This window comes from Hyperolius riggenbachi, chromosome 8, assembly GCF_040937935.1.
Source record: "Hyperolius riggenbachi isolate aHypRig1 chromosome 8, aHypRig1.pri, whole genome shotgun sequence".
NCBI lineage: Eukaryota > Metazoa > Chordata > Amphibia > Anura > Hyperoliidae > Hyperolius > Hyperolius riggenbachi.
The window spans coordinates 274,393,739-274,411,306 of NC_090653.1; the positions used below are offsets into that span (position 1 = coordinate 274,393,739).

The 17,568-nt window shown below is 45.2% G+C and overlaps 1 protein-coding gene across 2 annotated transcripts in view; it reads right to left on the reverse strand.

Annotated features, from left to right (window-relative positions):
- Window positions 1-2,078: 2,078 nt before the first annotated feature.
- The window catches only part of TSC1 (TSC complex subunit 1), a 95,593-nt gene continuing 80,103 nt past the window's right edge, over window positions 2,079-17,568 (reverse strand). For both annotated transcript variants that reach the window (XM_068248936.1, XM_068248937.1), the window contains exon 22: window positions 2,079-10,935. In XM_068248936.1, coding sequence (XP_068105037.1) covers window positions 10,458-10,935 — 478 coding nt within the window. In that variant the 3' untranslated portion in view covers window positions 2,079-10,457. The remainder of the gene's footprint in view (window positions 10,936-17,568) is intronic.

Sequence of the window (17,568 nt, forward strand, 5' to 3'; positions counted from 1 at the left end):
CTGGCTCTGGTTTACTGCACAGATACAGCCACCCTCCTGCTTGAAGACCTTGGTCGCGAGTGTGGTATCTGATAAGAGCTTGTAAGATTCCTTTGGGGGATCCTCGCTCGGCAACGGTGGACTGGAGGACAGCGAAGGAAGCCTCTACAGGATCCAGAGGCTTCCCTCTCAGGTAAGTATTTAACGTTTGACCCAAGGTGCCTCGGGTACACTTTAAAGAGCCTATTTAGTCTACATTAAACACTCAATGAATTGTATTCTTATATAAAGTTATTACCTGCCAAGTCCTTTTCTTCTGAATCACTCCTGGCTTCTGGTGTGTAACCCCATCCACTAGCAGCAAAACACCATGTTCTTTCTATTCAAGATACAGTGTCAAGGAGCTTTCTACAAGGGAGCAGGCTACATGTCAGAAACAGGCAAACATGGGGCTCCTTAAAGGGAACCAGAGACGAAGCACCCTTGTGTATTTTACCATGTATATCAGTAAGAACATTAGAGAACACACTTACCATGCTCTGTTTCATCCTCACTGCTAAAAGTGTCTGTTAGCAGTCATAAGAATCCCGGACTGCGCATTCAATCTGGCTCTGCTGGGAATGATTATTGCTGAGTCATTATAGCAGAGCCACAAGGGGGCAGGCTTGGGCTTGAAAAGACACCACAGAAGACAGACTCCGCTATAATCTTTCCATAGCAAAGCTAGACTGAGCAGCCTGAATGCTCAGTCGGGGATTCTTATCAGAGGTGATAACAGTCAGATTAAACAGAGAACAAAGAAACAAAGAGCAGATTAGGTGTTTACTGTCATGTTCCCACTGATTTATAAGGTAAAATACAAGAGGGTGCTTCATCTCTGGTTCTCTAAGGGCTTTTTCACACTAAGGGCCTGTTTCCACTACACACAGATTGGATGCAGAAAAACTGACTCCAATGAATGCCTATTGGCCTGTTTCCACTAAACACGATTTTTCTGTTGCAGATTTTCCCATAGGCATTTATTGGAGTCAGTTTTTCTGCATGTAGTGGAAACAGGCCCTTAGGGTGTTTTGCGGGTTTTTTTTTTTTTTTTTTTTTTTTTTTTTTTTTTTTAGTACCGGAGATTTTCAAAATCGCCCTAAAAGCGCTTGTGCAATGATTCCCTATGAGAGAGTGTAGACATTTGAGCGGTTCGTTTCCGATCCACTGAGCAAACTGCTGCCTGCACCATTTTTAGGTCGATTTTGCTACAAAGGAAGGTATAGGAAAAATCCAAAACGCTCACAAAATTACTTTGTGCAGCGATTACAATCGCGCTTTTAAGAATAAATACATTGTATTTATTATTTTCCGGGTCAAAGAGTTCACAGGAAGTGGAAAAAAAAAAAAAAAAAAAAAACAAGCGTGCAGGTAAGCGCCGGGAGAGGGGGGGGAAAAAAAACAAAAACTCGCAAAATCGAAAAATCGCTGGCATCCGTTATTTTGATTTTAGAGGTAAACAAAGCCTAAGTGATTCAGAAGGAAAAGACCTACCAGGTAATTATAACTTTACACACTGCAAGCCAAAAAATTAGTGACTCCCCTCATTTGAAAGTCAACCAGCCCAACAGTGACATAACGAAGCAGACCTGTGGCCTATAACGTTGCTGTAACAGTACAATGCTACGATTGATTATTTTTTTTTTATAGATTCCAGCAGGAGATCTATTAAGAAAAAAAATGTGGTGTGTCGATACGGAATAGATTTCAGGACTCCCATCATTTTGCCACATTGGGGGACAATCTAAGTGTTTGGCAAGTCCACTGTAAATGTATCCAGAGGAAAGAATTAGTTATGTCAATAAGTGACTGTTGAGCCCATCAGCGCCCCACCCTGGTGAATGGAGGGTACCACAAGCATTTCATATTGTCAGTGAGATATAAACAAGTCAGGTCCCATGCAAACTGTATTCAGCTTACAAATTACAGGAGGTGCCTCTAATTGGCTGAATTTCAAACTGCATAAATTTGCATGCAATCCCAGAACATTTTAGCATCTTGCTGACTATCTCCAACAAGCATGAAAAACACAAACAAACAGCATGAGTCACAAGCCGGAATAGTGCAAAACAATCCATTTTATTTGTTCACAGTTAAACACAAGCAAATAGTCTTAAAACATTTCTGGGCATCCTGTTGCGGGCTGCTTCGGCCTTAATGTACTGTGTGTGCAGCCAGTCTGCCTGCTGACAGTACATGTGGATTCAATATGAACTGAGGCCTGCTGGACAGCGGCAAGAATGTGACGAGTGGGGACGAGAACAGAGACTACTTACAGATCCGTCAGCTGCTCACGTCGCAGCCAACAGAGGGGAGGACATCGACTTGTTCCTGCTTAATGTACAAAATCAAGCCTTAGCAACATAGAAAAGAAAAAAATTCCCCAACTTCAGTGTTTCTCTCCTCTGTGAGCAGTAGGAGGAGCATGTGCAAGGTTTAGTAATTGCTATGCCATTATTGGAAGTCCAGGGCAAAAAAAACAAAAAATACATTCTATTTATATGCAGCATTTATCTTTGCGAGAACCAGTCCAATAGGCTATTCAATCTCCACTCAAATGATTATATAACAGTGCAAGTTGTACTCATCTCAGAAATCTTGAACAGGCCAGGTTATCTCCTGGTAGAGGCAAGTATAGATACCAGAGCTGATCACTCGAGATAGACCATGCGCTGCTGCTGATTATTCCACGGTGACGGAATTTTAATGCTAATTTTGCTTCTTATAAAAATGTTTTACTGCACAACAAAAATGGGGTAAGGGCCTGTTTCCACTAAGTCAGAATACACGTTTCCCAGCATGCGAGTTGGACGGGATAACGTTCGTGAGTTGGACGGGATAACGCTCCCTATAGCCAGCGACTGAAGTGCGGCTTTGCAGCAGTACGGGTGCCGCGTCCAATTCGTAAATGGATGCGGCACTCAGTGGAAATAGGCCCTTACAGATGTACAGCTCTGTAGAGGCTCTATACTGCGGTCTTCTGAAATGAACGATAAACGTCGTGTCAGCCGAGAATAGTTTAAAAAGACAGTGATTATCGTCCATGTAGACCAATCCATCCTGGCAGATCAGTTCAGGTGATAATTGCCGTTAATTTTTAAACAATGACAAACAATCGATCCATTCAAACTACTGACGTGTTGCAAATTTTGAACTTTCGGGTGGGGTGCTCATTTTTTAATTTCGCAGTAATGATCCGATCTGCGCGCAGTCAAAACGCAGTCAGGGATGGGCTTTTTTGAGTAGCATACTACTCGATTTCGGAATTCAAATGAAGTCTAATGACTTCATGTTTGACTGCGGGATAGTGGGGTTAATTTACCCAGAAGTCTTCAAGATGTCTGCGTTTCATTATGCGTCATAGGCGTAATGAAAGCCACGTTCCATGACTCACTACCACGCTTCCTCTTTCAAGGCGGAAGGGAAAATCGCAGAAGTGAATGGTGGAATGCGGCTTTCAACGCGGCTTATACGGCGTAATAGCGAAGACTTCTGGATAAGTTAACCCCCCGCATCCCGTGGGCACACGTGAAGTCATTACCCTTCATTTGAATTCCGAATTAGAGTAGTACGCTACCCGAAAGCCCAAGCCTGCATGCAGTCACTGAATTCAAATGTAAGCCAATGCTGTTCATTACTAACCAGCGGGGGATCCCTCATTTTACAACAACTGTGGACTAACACGCGTGTGGAGCTTAAAGGGGAACTGAAGAGAGAGGTATATGGAGGCTGTCATGTTTATTTCCTTTTAAGCAATACAAGTTTCCTGGCAGCCCTGCTGATCCTCTGCCTCTAATACTATTAATCATAGCCCCTGAACAAGCATTCAGCAGTTCAGGTGTTTCAGTGGTTCAGACTTTAAAGTCAGATCTGACAAGATTGGCTGCATGCTTGTTTCTGGTGTTATTCAGATACTACTGCAGAGAAATAGACCAGCAGGGCTGCCAGGCAACTGGGATTGATTAAAAGGAAATAAACGTGACAGCCTCCATATAACGCTCTCTTCAGTTCCCCTTTAAGAAAGCACTAAAATGGATACATGTATAGGGCAATACTGACCCAATATCACGGAGCAAGCTAACCTCTGGCGATTCTTACAGGAAATTCCATTGTAGCCATACAAGGGCCACTGTGCTTAGTAAGAAATAGTAGAAGGATGATCTTGACAAAGCACGGATCAGTAGGTCATCATTCTACACAAGCAGTGAGTGGGGAGTAAGCAGTAGGAAAGTGGTTATGCAGCCCATTGCATCTGCAGACAGGGGAAATGGAGGAGAAGCTGTCTCACTCTTGGCCTCCTTTCCTTTCTATTGGGATTATTCTGCCAAATGGAATGAAGTTCAACAACCTCCTGTGTGATCACAGGACCCCACACAGAAGACCCCAGACAGTTCAGCTTTGTGACGCATTGGCCAAATGAGTTAGACGCAAGCCACAGGCGATTATGGACAGCGCCACTCTTACCAGCAGTACCATTACATTTACAGCTTGAAAATGGACCAATGAAAAAGAACAGCTGCTGTGTCTGACTGGCCAATATCCACACTGCATACGTTGGTTATTGGGATGGTAATTTTAGGTTTTATACCATCTCAGACGTTTCCAGCTGACTTGAATTCACAGCACCAAATGGCACAAATGGGGTGTTTCTAAAAACCATGAACTGGCTAATCACAGTGGTCACATGACCTCATCGTTTTCTGGGGTTAAAAGGACAATTGAAGCAAATGGGATATGGAGGCTGCCCTATATATTTCCATTTAAGCAATACCAGTTGCTTGGCTATCCTGCTGATCCTCTGCCTCTAATACTTTTGGCCATAGCCCCTGAATAAGCATGCAGTAGATCAGATGTTTGTGACAATGTCAGATCTGACAAGATTAGCTCCATGTTTTTTTCTGGTGTGATTCACACACTACTGAAGCCAAACAGATCAGCAGGGTTGCCAGGCAACTGGTATTGTTTAAAAAGAGAAATATGGCAGCCTCCATATCCCTTTCACTTCAGTTGTCCTTTAAGTAAACTAATGTTCTCCTTGTGCGGGGAATGTACTACAAAACATGGGAGGGTCTTACAGCAGAATTAAAATCAAAAGACAAAAGTCTAACATATACTGTATAAAGTAGCAGAATAATCTAAGTGAAACCACAATAGAAACTCTGCAGAGAATGCCTACTGTAGTAATCGTCTTCTGCTCCTTCCTAGACCAAGTCTTTGTCTAATGCTGGATACACACCATGAGTTTCCACGTCGCACACGGCCGTCGATATGCGTCGATTCGATTATTTCCGAACATTTCCGAACGAATTTCGATGATTTTTAGGTCGAATGCCATGTAAAGTATGGCAAATCGACCTAACGATCCATCGAAGCTTGAATCGGACATGTCGGAAATAATCGAATCGATGCATATCGACGGCCGCATCGAACGCGGGAACGCATGGTGTGTATCCAGCATAAGAGCCGGTGGGTCGTTTAGTCAATGCTAAATTCTTTTCTGCTACCAAGCACAAAAGATTTGGCATAAGTCCCCAGCATTTCGTAGTTGCTTTGTGTTTTGAGCCCGTAAGAGGACACAGAGCCGCAAACACAGCCGAAGCTAGATGCAGATGTCTCGGAAAACCTAATAGACTGTGGCAAAAACACCGGTAACTGATGGTAAACGTATTGAGATGAATGTTGCCATTCGTTTCAATGCATTACATGGTTCATTCGTGCGGTAAACACTGCGCAGTCTAAACTGGCCCTATTATCTCTGTATAACCATTATTCTCAATTACAATTTGTAGCTACTGTTCACATACTCAAGTCCTGCCGCAAATAGTGTCCTTTTCATCACCATGTCTAGCGCTTTACTGTATATTGGGGCTTCTATAAACAGGATGCCGGCCTAAAGACTGATGAATAGGATTTTGTTCAGACTGTTGTGGAGGACTAACATCATGGGCAGCAACTGGATTTGCCCAGCATTTTCAAATAAGCCACTCTCAGGAGAAAATAAGATACAGGCTCAATGATGACCCCTGAGGTTGCACTGTTATAACAAATTTAAGTGAAGATTTAGATTTATTCAAATGCCCTTTGGATCAGTTCTTTGAAGAGAGAACCAGTTATTTTTCCAGGTAAGTCCAGACTCCCTGACCCTATTCTAAGGAGCTGCTCCTCTGTGCCGCCAGGGACTCTGATGACGGTCCAAATATCCTGGCTAGCCTTGTAGACCACTTCAGATATGCAACACCTGCTACACTGTCGGTACCACTGCCTGAGGCTCGCCCGTGTACGCCTCAGCATCGGTTTCGGGAGCGGCCATAATCTGACTATTCCCACTTCCTGAGCCAAGAAGCCACCAATCGCGTACTTCCTGCTGATATGTGTAATAAACTACTTTAAAATAACCCTGAAGTAAACTTTTCAGCATTTCCAGAGATTGAAGATGATGGGAGTAGAATGGGAGATTAAAGTGAAGTACCAAGACCTTCTTCATTGGTCAGTAAAGCCATACGCCACAATGCGGGACCAATAAGAATTCCAGGAAGGTTAGAGAGGGGAGGTTTTCCTCAACAGGATGTAGCTCTGGAATAATTGTATTGCTCTGTTTATATTGCCCAAAAGTTTTAACTTCAGAGTCACTTTGAGCCCCAGCTGTGACACAGTGGAGAAATAAGGTGAAGTCACTCAAAATATATTCTGTGCTATGAGTTTTTGGTCAAGGCTCTATCAGAGGAGCTGTGCAGACATGCCAATGTGAAGGGAGTTAATAGTGGTTGATGTGCAAGAGTTCATGGCATTGAAGGCCTGGGTTGAAAGACTCAACACTTTAAATAGAGGAGGCTGTGAAGTAGGTACAGCTTGATCAGACATGTGTGGCCGGTTGACAGGCAGAAGGACTTTGTTGGCCAATTGGTCACCTACAGAAGTAATGTAGCTGAATGGTCAGAGCAGTTCCTGAGAACAAGTGAACCAAAATTTTGATGAGGAAGTAACTTCCTGGACTGTAGCTAGATCAACGCACAACGGAAGCTCTTAAGCCTTTTGTAAAAATAACCCTCTTCCTGCAACGTATCTAAAAGAAAAAAAAAAAAAAAAAGTCTCTCTCAAAGAAGAGCCCTCATAATCAGTAACTTAACCTGATAGGTAAAACTTGATTGGTCGCTGCAGAGCACACAATTCATGATCTATTCAAATTCATACAAGATGCCCAGTCTGACATGGGCAGATCCTTCAATTCCAGTGCAGAGAAAACCAGCGTAAACTGTGCCAAATCTACTCTGCACTAGTCTCGATAATAAGCCCCAGTGTCAATAACTACAGATGTCCAACTGGAGCTTCCAAATTATACATTTATAAAGTTGCTTAAAAAATATGGGGTGGGGCTCTTCGGGATAGCTTAATCTTAAGAAAAAAAGATAATATTGCTTATTCAGTAAGGTACTGCGAATTGCAAAGAAGTTGTACAAAGTACAGCGACATGAAGCAAACGGATCTAGCTTTGCAAGAAAGATTAGCTGATGGGGTTCCATATGGATTGCCTCATTGTGGTGTGCAGTGACCCTGAATATCGCTTATATGACGGGCAATGCAGGGCAGGCTAATGAAGGGTATTACTAGTCAAAGTATCCGTTTTAATGCTTTTCTTCAAATCGGCATGGACTTCAGTCTGACCTTTCAGAGGGCTTTAAATTTGAGCGTTTTAACTACCGCTACAATGGGCACAGGCAGCAGCTCTCTACCCCTACTTTAAGTAGGTAATCGAGGCACTGTACACAGAGAGGTTGGTGATTTCACCATCACCAAATGATGCATGTATGCATTGATAATAACCACTCTGAACTGCCTGCATGTGTATGGGCCCAAGCAGATACCATGGCCAATGCTTTCAGGGGGTTAAAGGAAACGCAAAAAAAAAGTTGGATCCTTCTCTCAGTAAGGGGAAGCCTCAGGTTGGTCGAGGCTCCTCCAGTCTACCAGTGCCCCTCCATTCCTGTGCTGGGAACCCTTTTGCAATCTTCAACATTAAAGTCAAAGGTTGCTCGCGGCCATGCATCCCTCATGTGTACGAGCGTGGGCGCACTGCGCAGGCGCACAATATGGCCCACACAGTATCACGCTTGTGCATGGCTTCTCAGCACAAGCACCGCCCTGTTACTGCGCAGGCGTGGCTGTCCATGCACTAGCGCAGTCACACTCTGAGGGGAACATGGCCATAAACAGGAAGAGGGTCGTGGTTGGCAGTGGAGGGTCCTGGAGCATCGGGAAAGCCCCTCGATCAGCCAGAGGCTTATCCATACTGACGTAAGTATAAAACTTTAAGATTCAGGTTTACTTTAAAAGAAGCACATAATGCTGTGTAAAGATGCCCCTCTGAATGAACCCCTAGACCCCCCAAACAGGACTGACTCCACATTTTACCTCCACTATATAGAAGGATCTGTAGTACTGACTGCTGCGAGGGTGTTGCAGAGACACTGGTCTTTCATTTGGGTTTACCACAGCAAAGCCAGCGTTCCCTGTAGGAGCTGTGCGGGGTGTAGTGTTTTTGTTGGGAAGGATCCTGTGAAAGTGCAAAAATGTACATTTAATGAAAAAGCTTCACCTATGGACCACATGCCTGCAGGATAAGTGTCCTCTCCCCGTGAGCGCCTCCGTAACGGATTCCTATACCTGAGAGTCTCATTCTCCCCATTAGATATTTCATTGCTATGACTGGGGAGTGCAGCAGAACTCTGAGCCTCCGCAGTAAAGAATACAGATAGGAGAACAGGTGAGGACCCTTCACTGGAGGAATCTTCAGATAATATTAAAGCACAACTGAACTTACACAAGTACTGTTATCGGTTAACCCCCTTCTCCCTCAACAAAACACACTGGTAGTTTTAAAAGGAGCACTTTGGCAAAAAAAGGAAGCAGTTATAAATTTGACAGAACCAACATGTTTTGGACTAGTCAATCTCCTCATGGGGGATTCTCGGTTTTCAAAAGCTCACTTTTTTGCTGCAGTGGTCCTTTAAGCAGTGATGTAATCTCCTGTCTACATAATGAAGCTGGACAAGAGATGGGAGCCAGATGAAGGAGAAATGGCAGCCTACAGCTGTGATGTTGGCCCAGATGCCTTGCCTCCTGCTCACCTCCCAGCTCCTTTGCTAAGACAGGAGAGGACATCACTATAGTTTACAAGTGCCGGTGTAGACTGGAGGAGCAAAGGGCTGCAGTGGCCAGATCTATATATTCCGATATACTAGGTAAGAGGCCTAATTTAGACGTTTGATGCACCTTGGTGGAGGGGGCAGCCAACCGATAACATTTACATTTATAAGCAGTTATTCTTTAAACCCTGTTACAAGGAGATGCCTGGAGCGGTTTTACAACCTTGGCCATGTGATGGAACCAATGACTATCAGGCTGTGTTACCATGGTTACTGCTACTGCTCAACTATGCGTCCTACTGTTGAAACAGCAAGCGGCGGGGCACAGACTGGACTCTCAGATGTCTACAGCTCCAGAAGTCTGTCCAATAGCTCTTAAAAAAGGTACTTTAAAATGGTATTTCAACATTTTAAAGTAAGAGCTCACACACTGATAACAGGGTGAACTAGAAAAACGTTGCTCGAAAGTGGGCTGTAAATATCAGTGGAGGATTTTGATCGCCAGATTTTCCCCATTAATGAAACATCGGTTTACACTGACAGACCCTGTAAGCTGAGCAGGTGCGTGGGTGGAAACTGGCAGGAAGAACAAAGTCTAGTCATGGAGGAGCCCAGTAAAAAGAAAACGGTTGGTCCCTTGCGACGTTTTGGCATCCAACTAAGATTTAAGGCCACTTCTAACAAGCGTTATGCTGGACTGAGCTGCCATTTTCCAGTGCCACTGGGAGGGCTGAAGCAAGACGCTGTCGATATGTCCTAACTCGTGGGACAGGGGTGAACCTGGTACTGTATTGACAAATAAAACGTTCATTCCAGTACTTCAATATTCCGACTTGCCCTGATAATAAAGTGAGGTGGAAAAAAAAAACAACTAGGAACGCGAGGACTACTGGCCTTACCCAAACCAGTGAGTAAGAACAGCAGATGGTTACAGACCGTGAGAGCCAGGAGGGCAATTGTTCTAGTCTAGTCGGACAGAGCTTGGATCTCGTCTTCACAAACGTGGTACCTGTGTTTTGGTTAGCAGGTCCTGGCTTTATAAAGTCGAGAACGGCGCTGAACATTATTCTTTGGGAGTGGGGTGCGCTTGCAGTTGAGATGATGGGAAAAGGGAGGGGCAAAAACGTGGGGTGGAGTGAAAAGGGAATCATCCCCTCCAGTTCAGGTGGTCCGCTACTGTTGCACAGCAGAAGTAGTGAGACGTTTATTACGGGTTCAGACCGTGTTTGATTAAAGCCAGGAGCCAGAAGGAAAGTAACACTGATTGCTTGCCTCCTAACCGTGGTCATGATGTGTCTAGTCGTAATCCATGATTTGATGAACCCGTACGTTCGAAGGGCCGGAGCTGCCCGCGGAGGGAGGGGGGGCATCCTTGACCTCAGATGTGGGGCCTTGACACAGCTCGGTCTTCAGGATCTCCGACAGGCTGCTGATGCTATCCTCGTCGCAATGGCTCTCGCTCTTGTTCCGGAACAGCTCCCGGGCCCGGATGCCAAGCAAGCTCCTCGCGCTGGGGTAGGAGCCAACAGTAAGGTGGCCCCTGGAAGGTAACTGCAGGATCTCTATATGGCTGTGCGGTGGGTTGGAGCCTTCTTTCTCTGGGGTGGACTGGTTACTGCCGCTTCCGCTGCTACTACTGCTGCTGCTGCTGTTGTAACTGCAGCCTCCACTGCCCAACATAATGGCCTGCAGGGCAGCTGGAGCATCGCTGCCATTCACCTCATCTCTTTTGGTTTCTTCAGAGCTGGCAACTCCTGCGCAGTCCAGGTCACATCTACAACATAAGAGGTAATGTTAAAGAGGGACACGTTTTAAAGTACTTGGTGTACTTATACTTTAAGGACAACTGAAGTGAATGGAATATGCAGGCTGCCATACCAATCTCCTTTTAAATACCAGTTGCCTGGCATCTTGCTGATATTCTAGCCTCTAATACTTTTAGTCATAGACCCTGAACAAGCATGCAAATCAGATGTTTGACTTAAAGCAAACCTGAAGTGATATGATGAGAGAAACCTATACACGATACTACCGTTACTAAGAAATTATGAAGTCGCTTTCCCAGTACAGGAAGAGTAAAATACGCGAGTTACTATGCTTCTCTAAGCTAGACAACAGCTTGTGGAAGTAGGTCCTGTTTTCTGGAGAGCTTAAAAAGTGACACTTAAGCCTGTCATAAACAAATTAAAAAAATAAATCAGTTTTACTCACCTGGGGCTTCTACCAGCCGCCCCGCGCCGTCACTCGAGGATACTCCTGTCCCACGCCACCAGCTAGTTTCGGTTTTGGCAACAGGCTCGGCCATACGTAGTCTTCGCGTTCCTGTCTGCAATAGCGTCCTGCGCTATTGCGGACGGGACCGCGTAGTAGGAAACGCATGGCCGGGCATGCGTGGGCGCAGTGACCCTGTCGGCCGAAAATTACACTGGTGGCATGGGAGAGGCGAATCCGCGAGTGACTGCGAGGACATGGGACGGCTGCAGGGGGCTGGTAGAAGGCCCAGGTGAGTAAAAAACTGTTTTCTTATGACAGGCTTAAGGATCCCTTTAAAAGGACAACTAACGAGAGTGATACGGAGGCTGCCATATTTATTTCCTTTTAAACAATACCAGTTGCCTGGCAGCCCTGCTGATCCTCTGTCTCAAAACCTTTTAGCAATAGACCCTGAACAAGCATGCAGCAGATAAGGGGTTTCTGCCATTGTCAGATCTGACAAGATTATCTGCATGCTTTTTTCCAAATAGATGAGCAGGACAGCCAGGCAACCGGTATAAGGAAATAAATATGGCAGCCTCCATAGTCTTCTTACTACAGTTGTCCTTTAAACAGCCAAAAAACAGTCAGAGGCAGCTTGAGATAAGGTTTTCCTGCAGAAAAATGCAAAGTGTCATTAGATTTGCTTGTTTTACAGCCTAAGGGCCCATTCAAACTTGAAGCGCTTTGCGATTGATACGCTTTTTTTAAAAAATTGCTCCCATTCAATCGTGGTAAAAATCGCTGCAATTTCACAATCCCGTACGCGAAAATAGTGTCGATTTTTCCACGATTTTAATGAAAGTGAATGGGAGCAATGTTAAAAGCTGCTTTGAGTCTAAACTGAAACAGCCTGATGCAATGTTGCTATTCTAGTTATTATCCATACTACACATACAATTCATTATCTCCTAAATTTATTTTCGCTTGAGGTTCACGTTGAGTTTGTCTGCATTTGGCACATGCTTGTTTTACACACATCCAATTTTGATTGGCCATTGACTGTCCAATTTTACCACCTCCATGTAGTATGAGCATCAATAGATATTGAATACTATGAGCAGATGGCATAGGCAAGCTTTCATACTGCATGGAAATGGTAAAATTGGCCAATCCTAATTGGATGTGTGTATGCACCCTCAGACACTAATGATGCATAAAAGATCAGCAGTTGTTTAGAAGGAGATAAAACGGACAGCCTCCACATTACTCTTAATTTAGTGGTCTTTTAAAACCTTATAAACACACTTTAACCACTTCCGTACCCTGATCATTTTCACAGCTCAGCTCTGATTACTTTGGCAATAACTTTATCAATAATTATCACAACTAAATGATCTATGTATTTTTTTTCAGGACAAATTAGGCTTTTTGCAGAGGTTTGTAGTAATGCCTTATTTTCTATGCATTTTAACAAGAAAATAAGGCGAAAAGTGAAAAAATATACAATTTATCCACTTTCATACATTGTACCTTAATGTAAAGAGTTCTATTGTACATTAACCACTTCGGTCTATCTGGACGGATATATCGGTCCAGATAGACAGCACAGCTGCTGCGGGGCCGAGCGCGCTCAATGAATGGGAATGCAGATCCCATTAATTGATCTATGTCCCCCTAAGAAAAACCGACAACTTTCTCTGGAAAGCTGCGATTTTTCTATATCCCACGTCACCCCTTCTGTTCCTGCGAGAGCTCTCTGAAAAAAATGCACCTTTATTTCCAAATAAAATATTGGCGCCATACATTGTGATAGGGACATAATTTAAATAGTGTAATAACCGGGACAAATGAGCAAATAAAATACATGGGTTTTAATTATGGTAGCATGTAGTATTTTAAAGCTATAATGGCTGAAAACTGAGAAATAATGAATTTTTTCAATTTTTTTCTTAATATTCCCGTTAAAATGCATTTAGAAAAAAAATTATTCTTAGCAAAATGTACCACCCAAAGAAAGCCTAATTGGTGGTGGAAAAAACAAGATATAGATCAATTAATTGTTTTAAGTAGTGATAAAGTTATTGGCAAATGAATGGGAGGTGAACGTTGCTCGGATGCATAAGGTGAAACGACACTGTAGGCTGAAGTGGATAAACCCACACATTTCATTTGTCTATCCCTTCTGTTTATTTAAACAGTCCATTTGTTTTGAGAATGCATTCGATGTAACAATTAATATATACAATCTGCTACTGTCTGCTCCTGGAATGTGTATGTTACATTACTAATTAACTCTGCTACTGAATTCCCTGGGAGAAGGAGAGGGATGTCATCAGGTCAAAGATAAACAGTGTTATCTAAGATTTTGTAGGGAGGAGAGTGCAGAGACTTAAGCTGGCCATACACTGGCCCGATTTGCGCCCGTTTCGACAGCAGATTCGATCACTGGGATTGAATCTGCTGCCAATCGTTCGCGCTAAACGCACCCGCCGATCCGATTTCCTCCCGAAATCGGATCGGTCTGTCGATCGCGCCGTGCGTGAAATTACCGTCTATCGCCCGCGGGTAGGGAGCGCGTCGTTAGCGGCGGCCGATCAAGTATACATTACCTGACGCTGGCTAGTGGGCATCTTCTCCGCGCTGCACCGCTCTGTTCCTGCTTCCATCCCAGCGTACATGAACTTCCTGTGTCACTCCAGTGACCAGGAAGTTCATATAGAGGGCGCTCTATTTGAACTTCCTGGTCACGGAGTGACAGTGTACGCTGGGATGCGGTGCAGCGCGGAGAAGAGGACCCGGAGCCAGCTTCAGGTAATGTATACGCATAGCCCCCAACCGTCCCGGATTGGTCGGGATTCTCCCGATTTGGGGGGGCCCTCCCGCTGTCCCGGGCCCCCCCTCTTGAATCCCGGCCGGCTGGGCAGATAATGGAAGCGGAAAAACTGATCGAGGCTCCAGCCGCGGTAATGAGGCATGCGGGAGCTGCACTACTTCCTCCCTCTCTCTCTCTGAATACCCCCCTATGTATGTCTGTGTGCCCCCCTCCCCTTCCTGTAGGCAGAGTGAGCGCAGCGGAGCGGGCAGTCGGGTCCTCTTACCGCTGATGCACGCCGCGCGTACTGTCTCTCTGGCATCGGACCTCCATGTGCTTCCTGTGACGTCATAGTAAACAGGAAGCACATGGAGGTCGGATGCCAGAGACAGTGTACGCGTGCATCAGCGGTAAGAGGACCCGACTGCCCGCTCCGCTGCGCTCACTCTGCCTACAGGAAGGGGAGGGGGGCACACAGACATACATAGGGGGGTATTCAGAGAGAGGGAGGGAGGAAGCAGTGAAGCTCCCGCATGCCTCATTACCGCGGCTGGAGCCTCGATCAGTTTTTCCGCCTCCATTATCTGCCCAGGCAAGCCCCCCCAACCTAAAAGTGGCACTCTCCTCCCCACCCACAGGCACCCTTACCCTCCTCCCCACCCACGGGCAGGGTGTATGAAGGTATACTTATTAAAAAAAATATAAGGGTATAAATATTTAATTTAAAAAAATCATCAAAAAAACGATGGTAGGCGTGTTGGGGGTGTGGTTAGGGGGTGTGGTTAGGGGTGTGGCCAGGGGTGTGACCAGTGTCCCGGTTTCTTATTTTAAAATGTTGGGAGGTATGCATACGGGGGGGGGGATGGCAGGAGCAGCTCAACAGATTGTGATCGGTTTCAGCCTGAAACCGATTCACAATCTGTTTGCAGTAAAGGCAGCCATACGATCCCTCTCTGATCAGATTCGATCAGATAGGGATCTGTCAGTTGGTTGATCTAATGGCAAATCGACCAGTGTATGGCTACCTTTATTTTCACATCATAGGGATGAGAAGTAGTTAAATACAAGTGTGCTGCATTATAATCGCTCTCCTTTTAGTTATTTAAGTCCTGTCTTAATATTCTGGCTAACAGACACATACAAGAAAGGACTGAGAAGGGGGCAGCATGCACTTATATAAGTGAATTCTCTTACTCTCTACTTGAGCCTCAGAGCCAAAAAGCTTTGTGTACTGGGTGTGCCTTAGATGATTGGATTAATTTCTCCATTTGCGAGAATGCATCCTGCCCCCATCTCCCAGCAGCGCCTCTCACTTTACAGTCTGGGGCAGGTGTAGGCAACCCGCGGCTCTTTTTCACCTTTGCCGCGGCTCCGGTAGTGTGTGTCAGTGGCTGCGGCGCGCGTGTTACGTGTGCTGCCGCTGGCCGGCAGCCTATTAGAGAGGCCGCCGGACCGATGCAATGCAGGGCTTAGGGCGGCCATTTACCGGTAGCCCTGCAGTGTAATGCAGGCAGGACGTGACGTCGGGAAGGAAGAGGATCGTGGGAGTTGCGCGCCACAAGGAGGTCGGGAGCGGAGGTCGGGACAGGAGGAGATCGTGACAGGAGGTCTTCTGACTAGGTGAGTAAATGGGTTTTTCTTTTCATATCTGCTGAAGGATTGTGCATATTGGGGTCATATCTGCTAACAATTTGTGCATATTGGGGTAATATCTGCTAACAATTTGTGCATATTGAGGTCATATCTGCTAACAATTTGTGCATATTGGGGTCATATCTGCTAACGATTTGTGCATATTGGGGTCATATCTGCTAACGATTTGTGCATATTGGGGTCATATCTGATCCTGTATATAGCATTAAGGTAAGAAACAATATATGCAGTGTTAGATTTGTTTTATAATGGTTTTGCGGCTCCCAGTTTTTTTCTCTTTTCGGAAAACTGGTCCAAGTGGCTCTTTATGTCTTAAAGGTTGCAGACCCCTGGTGGGGGAATCACATGACACATACAGAGGAAACAGGTGTGTGAAGTCAGATAACTGGCTCCAGTATACGTGGTTTTGGCGGCTGCATAGTTTCTGCAGGAGGATTTAAATTTTGCCCATAGTTGCACTTTTGCTGGGTAACCTGTAACACTCTCCCAAACCCTACCCTTGGGGTAAAAACTAATCAGAGGGTGGCCTCAGAAGCACCCGGCCTATGCACGGGAACAGCTGACAGGAAGTGAATTCTATGCCTTAAGTCTCCGTGTGAAAGAGGCATGACAAAGGCATAAAGGAAAGAGTTGAATATTCACTCAACTCTCCATTAAGGATGGGGCAGACATTTTCACATAATTCCTTTAACCTCTTCAGCGTTCTGATTCTTTCCAGACTTCAGCATAAAAAAAAAAAAGCAGCGCAATGTTCTGTCTGGAAAGAATCACACTGCTAAGTATAAGCATGCAGCGAGCCCCCACCCCAGTGTAGGTAGCAGAGAGCATCCCCCGTAAAGTTTCCCCCCTCCCCAGAGAAGTTTCCAAAGTATAGGAAAGCAGAGCCCACCCCCCTCCCCCCAAGGTTATAGGTTGAAAGACAGTTAGTATAGGAAAGCCAGACAGTGCTCCCCCCTTATTATAGGTAGCCAGAGCAGTCCCATCATTGCAGGCAGTCAGAGAGTGCACCTGCTCAGTATAGGTGGTTATAAAAGTGCCCTCTTCTCTCCCCCCCCCCCCTCCCATCCATTTAGTTTAGGTTTCCATATAGAGCTCCCTCCCTATCAGGGCATATATTACTAACGTCCCTGGGATCCAGCTTCAAGTCCTCCTGGGGCAATCTATGCCAAGATCGCCCTCTGTCGTCATGTGACAGATGACTGTCAGCATAGCGATAGGACCTTCGGAAAACACAGAGAAGACTGGCTGCGTCAGCCGGATTTGGGGGAGGTGAGTGATCTCAGAGCTCTGCTGGGTGCTCTACACACGACCCTCCCTGCAGTATCCATGAGGGTAGTTTGGGATTACTGCCATTTGCAATAATAAGCAACTACACTCGGGAATACCGCCAAGGAGGGTTAAGTAAATTCTAGTCGAAGAACCCCAGTAATACAACACAAGACAATATGACAAAATGGGAGGTACTCAAAAATATCCTAAAAAAACAGGCCTTATTGGGAATTGAGAGGCGCATAATGCTATGGAATTATTTCCTAGCCACGGTATGACCCGAGTAAGAGGAACAACCACCACATAGCGCATTGGGGTATATTTTTCAAACTGTGTTAAGCAGAATATGGTGAGTAACGTCTTACACACAATGAGCAGAGTGTAATGCATTGCATGTCATATGTCACATTCTGCTCTAGTACTCACCGTGCAGTAAGACTTTATGCATGTTATGCTACATACAGTACTTATCCCAGT